The following is a 15,927-nucleotide window of genomic DNA, read 5'->3' as shown; positions in this document are numbered from 1 at the left end:
ACTTTGCTCACAGAATCATCCTAACTTTTCTGGGTGAACTGATCAGCATAACAACCAAAGCAGTCAATGGTTAGCGTGAATGGTGTGGGGATGACTTGGGATGGGGGCTGGTGTGGGTGTGTAAGTATATGTGGTTCTCACCTTAAAGAAGCCCTTGCACCCCTCGCACGTCCGTACCCCATAGTGTTGGCAGGCAGCATTGTCCCCGCACACAGCGCAAGTGCCTTCTCCAGATGAAGAGCTCCTGCTGGGAGGGGAAGGCAGGCCACTGCTGCTGCCACTGCTCTCACCCAAGAGGCTGGAAGTGGCTGCATTGAGGCCCAGTGGTGAGAAGGCTAAGGCGGCTGCTCTTTTGGCCAGGGGGAGCCCATAAGGATGGTTCTCCATAGTGGCTTGACCGGCAGTGGGTCTGTCAGATCCCAGAGGCAGGCTTAGGGCAGCAGGGTCATAGCACATGTGGGCACCAGCTGCAGGCGTGTGGGGTGGCGAGTGCTTGAAGTGGAAGAGGGGGAAGCGGGTGGGCACAGTCTTCATAGGGGCAGAGTCCATCAAGTGGCTGGGGGCCATGCAGGTCTGTGCAGGCTGCAGCGGATGTGGGGTTTCGTCCCACATGGAGGCCTGGTGAGAAGGAAATACAGGGGTGGTTGGCGTGGAAGGCGGGGACTGCTTGAAGTACATGGAGGTGCTGGGCATCCCTTCATCTGTGGAGGGTGGCAGTGAGGAGTGGTAACTATGTAGCCGGCTGTCTTCCATTTTTATGAGGGGCCTCTGGCTGGAGGAGGCAGATTGCATTTGGTACAGGCAGGAGGGCTTGAGCTCATAGCTGCCAGAGTAACCCTCCATGAAGGTGCTGAAGCTGGGCAGGGAGGTGGTGGCGGTGGCAGTGATCTCGGTGCTGCTCAGGTCCATGGTCAGTTTGGTGTAGTCAGGATTCATGATCTCCGAGCTGTACTCTGAGCCATATGCGTAGGTCTGAGCTGCATAACTGGAACCAGGAGGTGAAGGGCTATACTGGGCTTGCACACAGGGCATATCTGCAAGGGCAAACGGGGTCATTAGCAACAACAACAAACAACCACTACCATGCTGCGGCTGCAGCTTCGGGTCATCACTTACAACTCTCTTCGCCTTTTATGGTGATTTCCTGCATTTCACGAAGTGAAATTGGACACCCACTGCCAGAATGTGGGAGTTATAAATTTCCTCTGAGTACTCAGTATTTGGGAAGAAATATAGATTAGATGCATATGGGGCCACATTCTGCTGTCAGTTACATTGGTTGAAACCACTGGAGTTGACCCAAATTTACACTGGTGTAAGTGAGAGCAGAAGCTGGCTCTAACTGCCCTAGATCTGCTGCCTAATAGCCAGAGATGTCAATGAGAATTAAACAAAAAGCATGAAAACAGTATATGAATACATGCAATTATGCCATAACATTTTCATAATGGAAAAACCACACTATCACAGTCTATTCTATTATATATATATATATCAAAGACACAACTGAAATCACTGTATCTGTTATACTGTATTTCTGATCAGATCATAATTAAGGGTGATATCTTGCCATCAGCTTTCAAGAACTCCCCATTATAGGGAGGACTGCTAAAAAAGATGGCACAATAGACCCTAACATTTTTTAAAATGTAAAGGCAAAAGTGCACTGTATTTCTGTCCTGATTGTTATAGGAGATCTAGGCTGAGGTTGATACTAGTTCTGTATTTTTTTTCATTGCATCATGAAAGTAAATCTAGTTCACTCATAGCTAAAATGATGACTATAGTAACACAAAGAGTTGATTTCTTTATTTATCTTCCACTTCTCCATTCTTCGCTTTATTGCTCATAGGACATTACAGATCCAATACAGCAATCTTTATGAGGTTTGCCTGCTTAAGCACTACAGGTTTCAAGTCCAATATTTGTGATCAAAGCTAAAGACAATCACTGAGTTTCACTTTAAACAAAATATACATCTTATTATTAGTTAGTGAAAATGCTTTCACATGAAAAATCTGAGAAAGTAAAGAAGTATTATTACCCTTGGAGGAAATATATTTCAAAATTAGGCCTAGTTTATCTCTTTATAACCAGTATAATTCATATTCCAGAGGCATTGGATAAATGATACATACAAACATTTCTAAAGTTTAAAGATAGCTGTTCTTCCTGGATATTTTAAGAAGACTCTTTACTTTGGTTTCTTAAAACATTTACAAGAAACTCTCACACAATAATCAAATTAATTTCTATTAAATAAATCTGTATTCCTAATTTGTACAGAAACACATTTAAATTAAGAATAGATTTTAATTATTGTATTTTTAGGTCTGAAGAAAGACCAACAATTTCAAGTTTTCAAGGAACTTTGTAAAAATGTGGGAGAAAATTACTGCTTTTGTTTCCTAAAATGAGTCTTTGAAGACTACTTTTACTGATATATCCAAATACTTTATATACATATATAATATAAATATTTATATATTATATATATACTTTATATATATTTCATATATATATATGAAAAATAGGACAAAATCTTCATAAATCTTAATCAAAAATCTTATTTATTTTTATATCTAAAATGTGCTTGCCAGTCTCTGGAGGCATACCGCACAATTGAACTAACACAAATTAAAAAAGAAAACTTTTAGTGTCAACTTGTAATATTATCAAACAAGGGAAGTTAAACAACTGGTTTTCCTAAATATGTTGATTATATGTTAATAGAGTAAAAGGAAATGAAACTCCTTCCATACACCTCCCATGAAAATTCATTGAGAAATGCAGTTTAACAAGCAGATAAATAATGTCACAAATTGACATGTTGACACAGAATCTTGTGAGGGAGAAGGATTTTCTGCCTGTGCTGAATAGGAGCAGGAGTTGATAAGACATGACCTGCTGTTTATCTTCTCTTCAGCAAGAATATCTGCACTACTGAATAGAACATGGCTATTTCACTTTAAGAAACTATTATACTAAATTTGCTATAAGGGAATAGAAATCTGCATTAAACCCTATTTGAAGAAAAGGAAGAGGAAAGAATTAAGGTAAGGATCTATTCGGATCTGCAGAACTCCTCTTACTATATTGATTTCCAGCGTGATCTACTGAGTAGTTCTAACCCCTGTTTTTTCTTTCTACTTTAAGCACTGGGATTAGTTTTTCCTCAAAAAATAAATAATGATGTGATAATTTAATAATTATTATTTCTTAACAAAAGGTGCTTAAAATGATCATGAGCCACATTTTAAAACGATGTATTAGCAAGACCAAGATAAATAAACACAAAATCTGTTTAGGAACATTTCAGAGGCACTAACCTTTCTCAAATCTTTGCAAGAATGTTACATGAGAATAGAAGTTAATAAAGTTCACAATAACATCCCACCCACTTGCTTTCAATTTTCTCTCAATTTTTACACATTGTTGGTTAGGGACTTCTAATTCCTATGGATTCAATCATAACAGTAAAAGTTTTATTAAATACAGTCTCTGAATGACTATGAAATTAAATCGGGAACCAAATTCTGCTCGAAGATAAACTCCTTGCGCCCTGTTCAAAGCGAAGTGGCACTGCAAGAGCGAAATTTGGCCGTACAAGTTTGAAAATATTAAAACTGTTGATAGTATTTGCAAAAGAATCTCGGCGTATTGGCAGGAGACTTTACTCTCACAACGATTCCACTAATTCCTGGTTGCTGGGAAAAGCCAATTGTCTGAATGCTGCTCTCTGTTCCCCACGTGTAAACCCAGAATAACTCCACTGACTTCAAAGGAGCGACTCTGCATTTACACCGTGTACTTCGGGGCTGACTACGCAGTGTTAGGGCTCTGAGCTGGCAGTGGGCCCCCAGCCCTCGTGTGCTCGCTCGCCCGGGAAGTGTCTGTTACCTGGAGGGTATCTTGCTCGCTGAATGGTGGGGCTGGTTGTCTGGACTGCTGAGGCTGCAGGAGGAGGCGGAATGCGGGCTGGCTGGGACCGCTCTGCGGGGCCGGGTTTGGAGCCTGGACTCAGCGTGGGGCGCTCTTCCGACCCGGGCTCTGTCACACAGCAGGGAAAGAGAGAGGGCGGGAGTCACAACTTGGTCTGCACCGGATCGCGGCTGAGACCAGCAGCCAGGCACGGTGACTGCCCCAGGGACTCGGAGACCCGGGCTGAAATGACGCCGTGGGACTGCACACAAGCCGCAGAGCCGGGGATGGGAGGGAGGCAGGTTCGGAAGGGAAAGCCACACCTCGGCCACTTGCAGCCTGGGCTAACAACGCGCTAACGTGGGAACTGGGAGGGGAGAGACAGATGCACAGTTCAGCCCCCCCAACTTCCCCCAGACTGGCGAGGGGCTTCCCGTGTTCCTCAGAAAGCAGGTCGCAGCCTTTCCCCTAGAGGTTAGACAAACTCCAGCCCTAATGCTGCCACTCCCCCTTCTCTCTCGCTCAGGACACCGGGGGAAGAGTCGGGAGATGCCACGGAAAGGAAGTTTACACACTTGTTTCAATTGCAGTGCTATGGCAATACCGGGATCGGACTGGGAGTAAAGCCAAGAAAGCAGGCTCCTTTCGCCCAGCGAAAACGCACAGAGAAGGGCGCCGTGGGAAATGTTTAGCAACTTTCCCTCTAAATTGCTTGGCCCTTTTGTCCCGCATGTGCGGGCATTTTCGGGGGCCAGCAGGAAGTTTAAATCCGGGTGGATCCAGGCCAGAGGACAGTTATATCCGAGGCAGACAGACTCTTGCTGTGAACTGAAAGGATTTCTTACACCCCAAGCTTGCCCTCCCTGTGCAGCCCCCGCAGGGTCGGCGCGCGCTCTCTCCCCAGGGGGGTGGAGGAATCCCGGGGATCAGCCCCCAAACCTAGATCAGCACCAAAGCCAGCTTCTGTTCTCGACCTGCCCCAGAGCTCTGCCTCGGGCTTGCGGCGCCCCTCGCATACCGTATAAAAGCGATGCTTTAGTCTTCTCTGGGGTAAGAGACCCCCCAACGGGGCGGGCATCCAGTAACTACACCATTTTAAAGAAGTTCCTTTCCCTCTTCCGATGATATTCAGCACCTGAAGGGATCCACCACGTTTGCTGTCCTCGTGCCTTACTGACAACCCCCCTGTCTCATTCAGCAAGTGCAGTCTTAAAACCCACTGCCTTTCTCCTGGCCCCCGAAGGCCCCGCCGCCTCTGCGTCCTCTTCTGCCCTCTCCCCCTGGTGCTTTGCGATGGCTCATCTCTTACCTGGTTTGGCTTTTTCGCGCTTATTCTTGAAGCCAACATCTGCGTATCACAGGGGAGGCTTTGCATTTCAGCGGGGATGCACTAACACCGCCGCCCGTGTCAGGAGAGACACCCCGGTCCCCCAGCCCTTGTGTCTATTAGCTCGAGTCCTGGCCAGGAACTTTCGCCTACTTTTGCCATTATTCCCCGCGAAGCGCCCGGGGTGTCAAACGCTCATCTGCTCATCTCCTCGGGTTTTTCATCCCTCTCTGCTCTTGCAAGGCCACTTCTCCCACTACACTGAGCGCCCCAGGGCTCCTCTCCTCCCCCAAAGCCGCCGGTTACCTAGAGACACTCTCTGCGCCTTCAAACATGCAACACTCCTCCGGACTGCAGCCGCTGAGCCAGGAGCTGTAAATTAGGAAGAAATAACTACCCTTGTCAAAGCGCCTTTCTTCCTCCTTACACTTTACATTCAGCCCCAAGTGACACCCCCTTACCCCCCGGTAATCTGAGGAGGAAACCGTGAAATGCTCCATTGTGATTGTGGCTCTTCAGCGGAGTTTCGAAACCTTCCTTTACCCCGGGAGGGACAGCGAAGGGGAAGCGTCACTGAATTAAAGTTTCAGCTGCATGTTGAGCAGCGGCTACTTTGTCATTTAATCGCTACGTAACTATAGCACCAACCCACTGAACTCCAGCAAATAGCGCTCAACTTCAGTCAATTTCATCTCTGAGCGGCCCCGGCCGTTCTCTGTTTCTCAGCCTCCCGCTTTCACTGTGTTATCACTGAGACAAGAAGAATGTAACATACAACAGTCCCCACGGAGAAAAAAGAAAATGACTTGAAGAAGCTAATAAGGTGAAGCAGGCTGGAGAGAATCCCAGTGATTAATTCCCGAAATTTATTTGAAAGTGACTCTCGCAGGGTCCCTCCCCCCTCCCCCGAAAATAGCATGTTCCGTCCTCTATTTGGGAAAACGTTGGGAGTTAAATCCTTTAGCTCAAAATAGGGTAAAAACCAAACAACACTTCTCAACAATGTAAGTTAAAGTATTAAAGTTTAGACGATCCATACCGCCACCGTGACAGCGCAGTATCGCGATACTGCAGACCAATAGCTGTCCACAATATACCAAACTTGAATGCCTATTATACAGTATGTTATTGATTCTTTTAAAGACAGAAGCTGTTCTCGGTTATTAAGAGAGACATTTATACAGCGAGTAAGGCAGCGAGTGAAATGCGGCTCCTCTGTACTGTAACACACGTGCTGGGTCAGTATAGTATGTAATTATAATTTACGACCTCCAAAGGGAAAAGTGCAAATTTCTTAGGAGCATCTGCCAGGCAGACGTGCCTAGCAAAGATCTCACCTCATTTCATTACAATATGCCACATTCCAACAATTACCTCTTCGGCGAACTCTTCCAGCAGCCTCTGGTTTGTTCTCTCCTAAAGCGAGATCAGATCAACCTGCTCTGCCGTCCCGTCCCTATTAAATAGTCCTAACTCGTACAAACAAAACCACTTATTTTCCAAGCACAGTCAAAGGAAGAGACAAATTACTGCCATTCTTCACCCGAGCTGCAAACTCCCCACCGCCGGCGGCAGCATCATTTCCATGACAACAACTAGCAGAAATACCTTAGTATCGGCTGAGCCTTCTATTCCACAAACCCAGCTCTCCTGTTTTAGGAGAGGAAAAGTCTCAGGTACGGGCTAACAGAACAGCATCAAATATATATCCACCCAGGACAGAAAGGAGTAAAAGTTTCAGGTTACAGCCCCCAGCATGTTAGATTAGTAACACTGATGTTCATCACAAACAGTTGTCATTTCAAGAGCAATCTAACCGGCAGCACAACTTTTACCAAGTCCATCCACATTCTCTCTCTCCCATTCATATATACATACTTGATTGCTGTGGCGGTTCCGTCTTTACATCTAGTTTGTAAAAGCCTGTTTCCTTAAATTTGCATGTAGGCTCCGTCCAGTGGCAAAATTATAAAAGGCAAACCCAAGAGGTTCTTGGAGGCTGCGTTATCCCGAGTCATGGGAAAGGATTAGAGAAGCTTGAGAGAACAGGAGCTGAGAGCAGCCTGCTGCTGCTGGTGGTGCTCCGGAGTGGAGCGTGTGTGTGTGAGAGAGAGTGATGATCAGCCAGCTGCAGCAATGTGCCTTTGTTTATATGCGCTGGCTCAGTGATAGAGATCTGCCTCTGTCTCTCTCTGGGTCTCTCTGTGTGTGTGAGGAGAGAGGAAGGAGACTCCTCTGCTGCTGCTCTCTCCCTCTCCCTCTCTCTGAACGTCATTTATGTGAGAGGAGCCCTAGCGGCCTCTCCATAGAGCGACTGGAATGCGAGACGTCAATAGTGACGCCATGGCAGCCTGACGCTACTGCCCCCCCCTCTCCGCCCCAGAGTCTATGAGTCTCTCCTTCGGTACAGTACAGCGTGTGTGAGAAAGCCCCGGCCCCGCACCTACACTGCCGGCATCTGGCTGCGACGCTCTGCTTAAATTTTCAGAGTGCTGTCAACCTGCGAGGCGTTACTAGGAGGGGAGAGGGAGGATATGGCTGGCAGCTGGGTCTGAGTATAGGAGGCGCGGGAATGTTAGTGGCGGTGTAGATATTTATCAATAATATCTATGGCGAGGATTAATAATTAGACCAATGCCTTATGCTGCTACTGCACACAGTAGCATTGCTTAACCGTGTATATTTCAAGAGAAAATAAGAGAGCATTTAATAAGGTAAAGTTTAGCAGGTACTCTGGACACGTAAACCGCGCTTATTAATGATGAGGATGAGGATGTTTAAAATTGTTTAAGAGAAGAAAGCAAAAGGAAACTTTTTAATGTGTAGAGACAAAGTGCAGGTTCTGAAGGATCTCATTATACCCGGCCGGGTCTCTCTGCTTGGGTCACATATGTCGGTCACCAGTTACTTCGGGAAACTTCATCATCATAGGTGTAGCTGTAACTCAATTTGCTTTCGCTCTAGCGGGGTTCTGAGCTGATTGTTGCTCTGTCTGATTCTCTATTTGCTCGCGTGTCTTCGCAATGCGAATGAGGTTATCCTCAGGAGGAGGCTTTACTTTCTTTTCATAATAATTGTCCATATAATGGATAAATTTGCACCGTTCAAACAAATAAGAGCTGGACTTTGCAAACTGCATAGAAAATACAAATTTGAATGAAACAGCTGAGGCTGCTGCTCACACACACATGCAGGGACGAGGAGGGAGTGAAAGAAGAAACGCCGATCGCACTTTCACTTTGTTTAGGCTGGATTCACGATCCTTCTTCTCTGGTGTCTACATTACACAGTTCCTGGGAACTAAATGGGTTTCTGCACTCAGTCCTGTGGAGATGGCTTTCTTGCATTTCCTCTCCGGACGGAGAGGTGCAGTTGTGATTTGAAGGAGACATGGGTTGGCTTGCTATTTAGAGGGGGTTTTGGGGGGGGAGGTGTGTCTTTGTGAATCCGTGTGGGCATGCGGGTAAGAGTCTAAATGAAATGAAGCGGAGCTTTTAATAAGTAACTTGCAGTGAGTCCAGTACCAAAAGCCCACCGGGGCACTGCCCAGCGCCCTCAATCTCCTGTGTCAGTGTCACATCCCTTCCCAATCCATCTGACAGAGGGAGCACTTCGGTTCCAAGCGAGCAATCCGGCCGCAGGCGGGTACCCAACACTAGATATTTTTTTCTACTTTCTTATACAGCGAGCCCCTTTCGGAGCCAATCAGAGGGGACACGTCACCATGGAACGCCGTCCTCTTGCCGGCGCGCCCAATCCCAGCACAGGATGCGCCGGGCTCCATTCCAAGGGGCGGGACCCGGGGGGCTGACGCACAAGAGGCGCGTGATTGACGCAAGCTGTGTTGCTAAATTTAGCCTCTGGCCTGTGCCCGCCGATTGCGATCTCGCGGGGGAGGGGGCGGAGCCCATTGAGCGGCGGCGGCGGGACCGGCGCTCGCGCGCTCGCGCGGCTGGGGCTATTTTGGGTCCTTGCTTTGATCCGGCCAAACCAAATATAGCAGCAGCCGGGTATTTATAGCCCTGGCGAGTCCCATTGTCGCGAGGGCTGCGCCCCCGGCTGGCTTCCTCGGGCCGGAGGGCGGAGCTCGCTCACCCGCCAGCGAGCACTGCAGCGCCCTTAGTGCCCGCCGCGGTGGGTCGGGGCGCCGGGGCCGTGCCCAGGGTAGTGCCGCCGCCGCCGGCAGCAGCGGCAGGCAGAGAGCCGGGCTGGCCCGTGGACAGCTGTGAGCTGCCGAAGGGGAAGCCGGAGAAACTTCCCGGCAAGAGGCGCCGCCGGGGGCCGTGACAGCCCGGCGCTGCACAGTTTCCCACCGAGCGCCCAGACCCGTGTCGGGCTGGCTGACGCGGTGCCCCAGCCCGGGGGCGGCCGGTGATTCCCAGCTCGGGAATGCGCAGCGCCGGCGGTCCCTTGCCCTTCCCGATCGCTGGCCAAGCGCCCCGCGCTGGTCGCCTGGGCTGCGGGCAAGGCGCGGACTCTGTGCCAAGGGCTGCCCCGGCCGGGCGCAGTGGGGATACCCCTCTCTGATGCAATGGAGCGGAGCAGGGGGCGGTGGCGGGCTCGCATAGCGGAGCGGTGACCTCACGGCAGAAGCGGCGGCTTGTTAGGAGCCCCCGCCCGCCTGTTGAGTAAGCGCTTTGAGAAGTGAAAATGCCATGACGGGCCAGTGCGCTCATCCCCGGGGCTGACAAGCCGCAGACCAGGGGAGATTCCCTTTGATGCGCTCCCTGTGTGGGCGGCCCGGGGCAGAGGGAACTGGTGGCACTTTCCGCCCGGCGTTCCCCTCTGCACAGCCGCGATAAAAATACTTCGCTTTCCATGTTGTCATCTGCCTACTCGTCCCGGTGTGCCTGGCTGTAAAGGCAACTGGAGAGAGTGCGCAACCCCCGCTGCGTGGCCTGCCCAGCGGAAGGGCTGCGGCTCTGCCTGAGATTTTCCTCAACCCAGTTCCTGAGTTAGCCCAGTGACCCGATTCCCTTTTTATTCTCGTAATTCCTCCCTTTGATTACCGCCTCCCCCCAGTTTAGAGAGACGACATCAACTGGGAAATCCGGTTTCTGTACCTCCTATATTCACAAATAGCTCCTAAAATAACAATCACTGAAAGAGGTCCGCGAGGGAAGAAATCTGCATGTGTTCAGTTTGCTTACTTGTCAAGTCTGACAGTAGCCTTCCTTATTGAAAAGATCGTTATACACAGCAGGGGCAGAAAAATACTTAGTAATGTGCAGAGGATTTTAAAATCATTAAGGACACCCTATTTGAAGGATATGCTACCCAGGGGCTGCTCCAGGCACCAGCACGCGAAGCGCGTGCTTGAGGCAGCAAGCCATGGGGGGCGCTCTGCCGGTCGCCGCCAGGGCCTAGAGCCGCCCTGATGCTACCATAGACTGGATTGGGGGGGAAGAGTGTCAAAAAGTCAGGTTGACAGTGTCCCTTGAAACACTTGAGGCCAAGTTCCTCCTTGGAGTAGTGAGTTGTAACCAGCTATTTGGGATTAATCTCTGCTACCCTGCAGTAAATGTAGTTATACCCAGGGAGACTGTAGTCAATTTTGTACAAATTTGTGCTAGTGCCCACTATATGCTTTTGAAAAACTAGAGAAGGAGGAGCCCTGTTCCAGACAGCGCTTAGTATATGAGGACAGACAAGTGAACAAAAGTTAGGGGAAAGGGAACAACAACAGACCAGGTATATAATATTTATATACAAGTCAACTTGAGTCATTATAAAGCAGCATGGTGGAAGTGGGTCTGTAAAAGGGACTTAAATGTAGGGGCTTGTGAATGAGTTCAGGGATGTCTTCCTATGCATAAGGGGAACGTGTGGGGAAAAAGTGTGTGTGGGGGGGAGACTGGTGAATGGGTAGACAAGTCTGAAAGTACTGGGATACTGAAGGAGGCAGCACAAAGCTTGATCAGGGAGGGTAGATAGGAAGGGTGGAGTTCTGTAGAGCTGAGGGTGATAAGGAGAAGATTCAATCTGATGCAATAGACTAGGATGGGGAACAAGTGTGGTAAACGTCTGTCCCAAATCTGGACTTTAGCGTCCAAAATCTGGGTGCTTACTATGATTCCCCCCAAGCTTGTACCAGCTTGGATCTTATCTCGCTGCCACCAGATAGGATTCTGGCTCCTATCAGCCCTCAAGTCGCCCCAACTTATCCCTGGGGGACCCCACAAGACCCAGAGCACCCTGGGTCTCCCTATCTCATCCCCCAGCTTCCCCCCCTTTCCTTGGGTTAGCCGGAGCGATGCCTTACTATGCTCCTTGAATACAACCCAGCGAGGATAATCTACTTCCCCCTGAGGCTATGCATTCAACCTAGTTAAGCTCACACAAAGAGATTCACCCCTCCCTTTGTCTCGTAGCAGTAACTAGAGAAAAACCTCAAACACAAGAGAACAGAGTTGATTCTCCCTCTTTCCCCTATAACTTTTTCCCCGTAGCTTGTTCCCGCCCTGGGACAATAGGAAAGTAAACCACAGAGCATGGGCTCCCCTCCCCCTAGCCTGTCACACAGAGGTAGACAGAGCTCCGGGCACAGAAATTCCTCTCCCCTTTGCCTCACTAGGAAAAGAAACTCCCACAAGTTTTAAAAAGAAAACTTTATATAAAAAGAAAGAACTTACATATAACAAAAACTCTGCATTAAGAAACTCAATACAGGGATATGGCTTATAAGAAAATAGGAATAAACAGTCTGATTTAAAAGATAGCCCAATTAAACCAGTCCAGCAAAATCCACACACATGTAATTACAAACCAAAGTACATAACAGCCTATTACTTTGTTTCCTTTGTACTCACACTTGATAGTAGAATATTTGAAAGAAGATGGAGTTAGAAGAAAAGCTTGTTTACTCACAGCCGAGGAAAACAAAAAGACCCCGAGTTTCCAGTTCCCTCCCAGACTTTAAAAAAAATCCAGGTCTCTGATTGGTCCTCTGGTCAGGTGTTTGGTTCCCCCTTTGTTCACCCTTTACAGGTAAAAGAAAATTAACCCTTACCTATCTACTTATGACAACAAGTGGAGGGATTAACTTTCAGTTTTTCCACTCGTATATTGTACAAATAACTTGGCTGTGATAACTTTAACTGTTGGGTATAAACTTCTTATTTGAAGTGGCAGTTGATTGCTGTAAGCACCGATTAAAGCATAGACTCTCTAGGTCCATTCCTAGGCCCCAAGCTCCTGGAATCATTTGATTAAGAAGGTCAGCTTTCTTTTTTAAAAAAGTAAGTGCATAGCCCTGGTAGTGATGAAGAAAGGCGTGAATACAGGATATGATTCTAATTAAGACACTGACATATGCCTGAGTCTGCAGACAGTCTGGAACCGTAGCTCTGAGAGATGTGACCTACCCCATACATTTCAGTGGGGTGTTAATACCAACACCAACTGCTTTAGGGGACTTTGACAACACCAGTCCAGCAAAGGACCCTGTGGGTGGCAGGAGGAGAAATGTGCAGCAAGCCCCACCCACCCAAGTAGATATAATCTAGCTGCTGGAATAAGTACTGGAACTCTCATGCTATAAGTCCTGCCTTTATGGGCTAGGAGAAGGAGAACCCATACTACCTATTTGAGAGGGGAGGGAGGTTATCATGCCAACTGCATTTCAAAGTAGGAGGTGTGGTCAAGGGTAAGGCTGTTGGGTGGAGCCACAGTGTAGGTCCATGGGGTGTGCAGAGGCAATTTCTGCCCAAAAATAATTTCCAAGAGAAATTCAGGTGATTGAAACCAGGGATGTATGACTGTTATAAATATGTTTTGATTGCCTTATCCACAATAGTTCTGTTTTCCCAGACAGAAGCTCCACCAACTAGTGGAATTGCCTGAAATTTTGTGATACTACAGATGGGGAGGCTTGAATATTCCTGAATTGACTCAGTCTGCTTGGCTTTTAAGAGCTAATTCTTTCTTGTGTGTGCCAATCCAAAATTAAAAGCATGGAAGATAGTGAATTAAACAAAGAAACAACTTCCCTTCAAACATACTTTTAACTCAAACAGTGATGCTATTAATGCACTTCATATATCTGAAGAAGTGGGTTTTTTAACCACGAAAGCTTATGCCCAAATAAATCTGTTAGTCTTTAAGGTGCCACTGGACTCCTCGTTGTTTTTGTGGACACAGACTGACATGGCTACCCCTCTGATATTAATGAGAGGTGCTGGTGGAATTATAAATCTAACTGTCCACACAAGAGTTGATTTGGTTTTGAAGACGAAAGGACCAGGTAAGTTTCAGACCTATAAGCACAGCATCTTATTAAATAAGATGATGATACATTCACAGGGATCTTAATTTAAGTAAATGTATTATTGAATAATTACACAATTCTGAATGAAATCCCTACTGGAACCGTATTGATGGTGGAGAATGGTGGACATACATTCATAAAATATGTTTGGCATAAGCTTTAATCCTCACATAAACACAATTCTGTTTGATGGAGTCTACTTCTAAAAAAGAAGAGACAATGCGTATCCTTGCCTGGGAGAAAGACTAGTATTTATCCAACAGGTGGTTGGCTTTTGTGAAATAGATGCTGTGCAGACCGGGGTTGCTGCTGTTCAGCCCCAAGGAGATGGAACTCTCTTTGAATTACAACTAATAAAATAACAAATATTCTTGACTTTCTCTGTTAACTTATTTAGTTCAAATTATTAATCAAATGACTTGTTCATGCCCTTTCACTTCATCTGTTTAATAAACCTTAACTCAGATCCAGGGCTGCTGGGGGGGTGGGGGAAGTGGGGCAGTTTCCCCCCAGCCCTGCAGGGGCCCCCACAAGAATATAGTATTCTATAGTATTGCAACTATTTTTTATGGAAGGGGCCCTTGAAATTGCTTTGCCCCAGGCCTCCTGAATCCTCTGGGCGGCCCTGCTCAGGTCTTCAGTATTCTTAAGGGGCCAGAAAGCAACTTTTCCTACCAGAGATGCCAATAACTCAGCTGGAGTATTACACAAACCCTGGCCATTTTTTTTTTTAAATCAGATCTGTTTGTTATTTATCCAGCACATACTGAGTTTCTAGCTGACAGATACTTTTGGTTCACACTAACAAGGGATAACTTCTCTAATTTACCAACTTTTAAATTAACACTTTTCCTAACATCTTTCTACTCCCTAGCAAAGCTCTCTGAAGTTAATCCTGTTATAATACTTCACATCTGTTTTGCTTGCAAATATGAAACTATATTGTCAATTGCCTTTTACATATGTTACCTATCATCTTACTTTGTTTCGTTTACTGTTTCTTCTCTCAGGCTATGTCTACACTATGGGCCGCACAGCTGTACTGCTGTAAGATCTCCTGTGTAGCCTCTCTAGCCAGCGGGAGAGAGCTCTCTTGCTGGCATAAATAAACCACCCCCAGCTAGCGGCAGTAGCTACCTCCACAGAAGAGAATCTCCAGCTGACAAAATGCTGTCCATGCCGACAAAAAAGTGCTAGTGTAGAAAAGTCTCACTCTTTCCTCCTTTTTGATGATCTATCCCCCTTTCTTTTTTCTGGATGGGTCTCTCATCACTTTTGTGCTTGATTAGCTAGGCTGTCAGCCTGTCTCCTAGAGCAGCCTGTCAGCAGCTCTGTAGCCTGGACTAACATTAAGGGTTCCAGATGACGATAGTGGGAGATTCCAATTGGATTCACAGCCCCTTTTACCTTAAGTACCAGGGGGATAATTTTCTCACAAAGCAACTCAGTGGGATGCTGAGTTCTCAGTGTGAAGCTGTGTCAAAAGGGCTAGTGCGATCCTTGGATGTATAAATGCAATTAGTGAGTAGAAGTAAGGAGGTTATTTTACCTTTAAATATGGCACTGATGAGGCAGATACTGGAATACTGTGTCCAGTTTTGGTGTCCACATTTTAAAAATGATGTTGACAAATTGAAGAGGATGCCGAAAAGAGCCACAAAAATTGTTCAGCAGCTGGAGAAAATATCCTACAGTAAGAGACTTAAAGAACTCTGTTTGTCTTTTAAAAAATAAGACTGAAAGGTGACTTGATTACATTGTAAAAGTATCTTCATGGAGAGAAAATATCAGTGCTAAAGGGCTCTTTATTCCAGCAGAAAAAGAACAAGAACCAATGGCACTGAAAGTAAAAGTCAAACAAATTCAAATTAGAAATAAAGCACAGTTTTTACTAGTAAGAGTGATTCGCCATTGGAACAGATAACTAAGATAAATGGTGGATTCGCCATCCTGTGAGGTCTTTAAATTAAGACTGGCTGCTTCACTGAAAGATATGCTTTAGCCAAACAAATTATTGGGCTCAGAACAGGGGTAACTAGGTGAAATTCTATGGCCCGTGTTCAGTGCTTAAAGTGATCTGAAAAGAGTGTGTAGGAGGTGTTTTATCACAATCTGGGATTAGCAGCAGTGGTAAGAAAAAGTGCTTAAAGTGCAGCCATCATCAGACCTGCTTGATTTAAAAACTTCCCCTGACCTTCTGCAATCCCTCCCTGATCCTCTCCCCTCCCCACTTAAAGCATTGCTTGTGTGATACAGGAGGTCAGACTAGAAGATAATCTGATGGTCCCTTCTAGTCTTAATAGCTATGAATCTGTTGAACCCCTAAAAAGCAGGTACCAGAGATACTTTGGTAGGTCTGGGAAATACATCAGAATTCTTGTAAATACGCTTCTCAGACATGTCTTTGTTCTCT

At 46.7% G+C, this 15,927-nt stretch overlaps 2 protein-coding genes across 3 annotated transcripts in view; one reads left to right on the top strand and one right to left on the bottom strand.

Annotated features, from left to right (window-relative positions):
• The window catches only part of NR4A3 (nuclear receptor subfamily 4 group A member 3), a 32,103-nt gene extending 24,903 nt beyond the window's left edge, over positions 1 to 7,200 (bottom strand). The window contains exons 1-3 of one of the 2 annotated variants that reach the window (XM_032787138.2): positions 7,127 to 7,200; positions 3,901 to 4,050; positions 142 to 1,034 (exon numbers count right to left, since the gene is read on the bottom strand). In XM_032787138.2, coding sequence (XP_032643029.1) covers positions 142 to 1,032 — 891 coding nt within the window. In that variant the 5' untranslated portion in view covers positions 1,033 to 1,034; positions 3,901 to 4,050; positions 7,127 to 7,200. Of the gene's footprint in view, positions 1 to 141; positions 1,035 to 3,900; positions 4,051 to 7,126 lie in introns of those variants that run through there. The other variant, XM_032787139.2, reaches the window with a different exon arrangement.
• The window catches only part of LOC142046341 (uncharacterized), a 1,049,055-nt gene that overhangs the window by 397,770 nt on the left and 635,358 nt on the right, over positions 1 to 15,927 (top strand). The gene's annotated exons all lie outside the window — the stretch shown is intronic.

This window comes from Chelonoidis abingdonii, chromosome 2 (assembly GCF_003597395.2).
Source record: "Chelonoidis abingdonii isolate Lonesome George chromosome 2, CheloAbing_2.0, whole genome shotgun sequence".
Classification (NCBI taxonomy): domain Eukaryota; kingdom Metazoa; phylum Chordata; order Testudines; family Testudinidae; genus Chelonoidis; species Chelonoidis abingdonii.
Note: the sequence above shows the minus strand (reverse complement) of the source record. Positions and strands in the feature narration are given on the sequence as shown.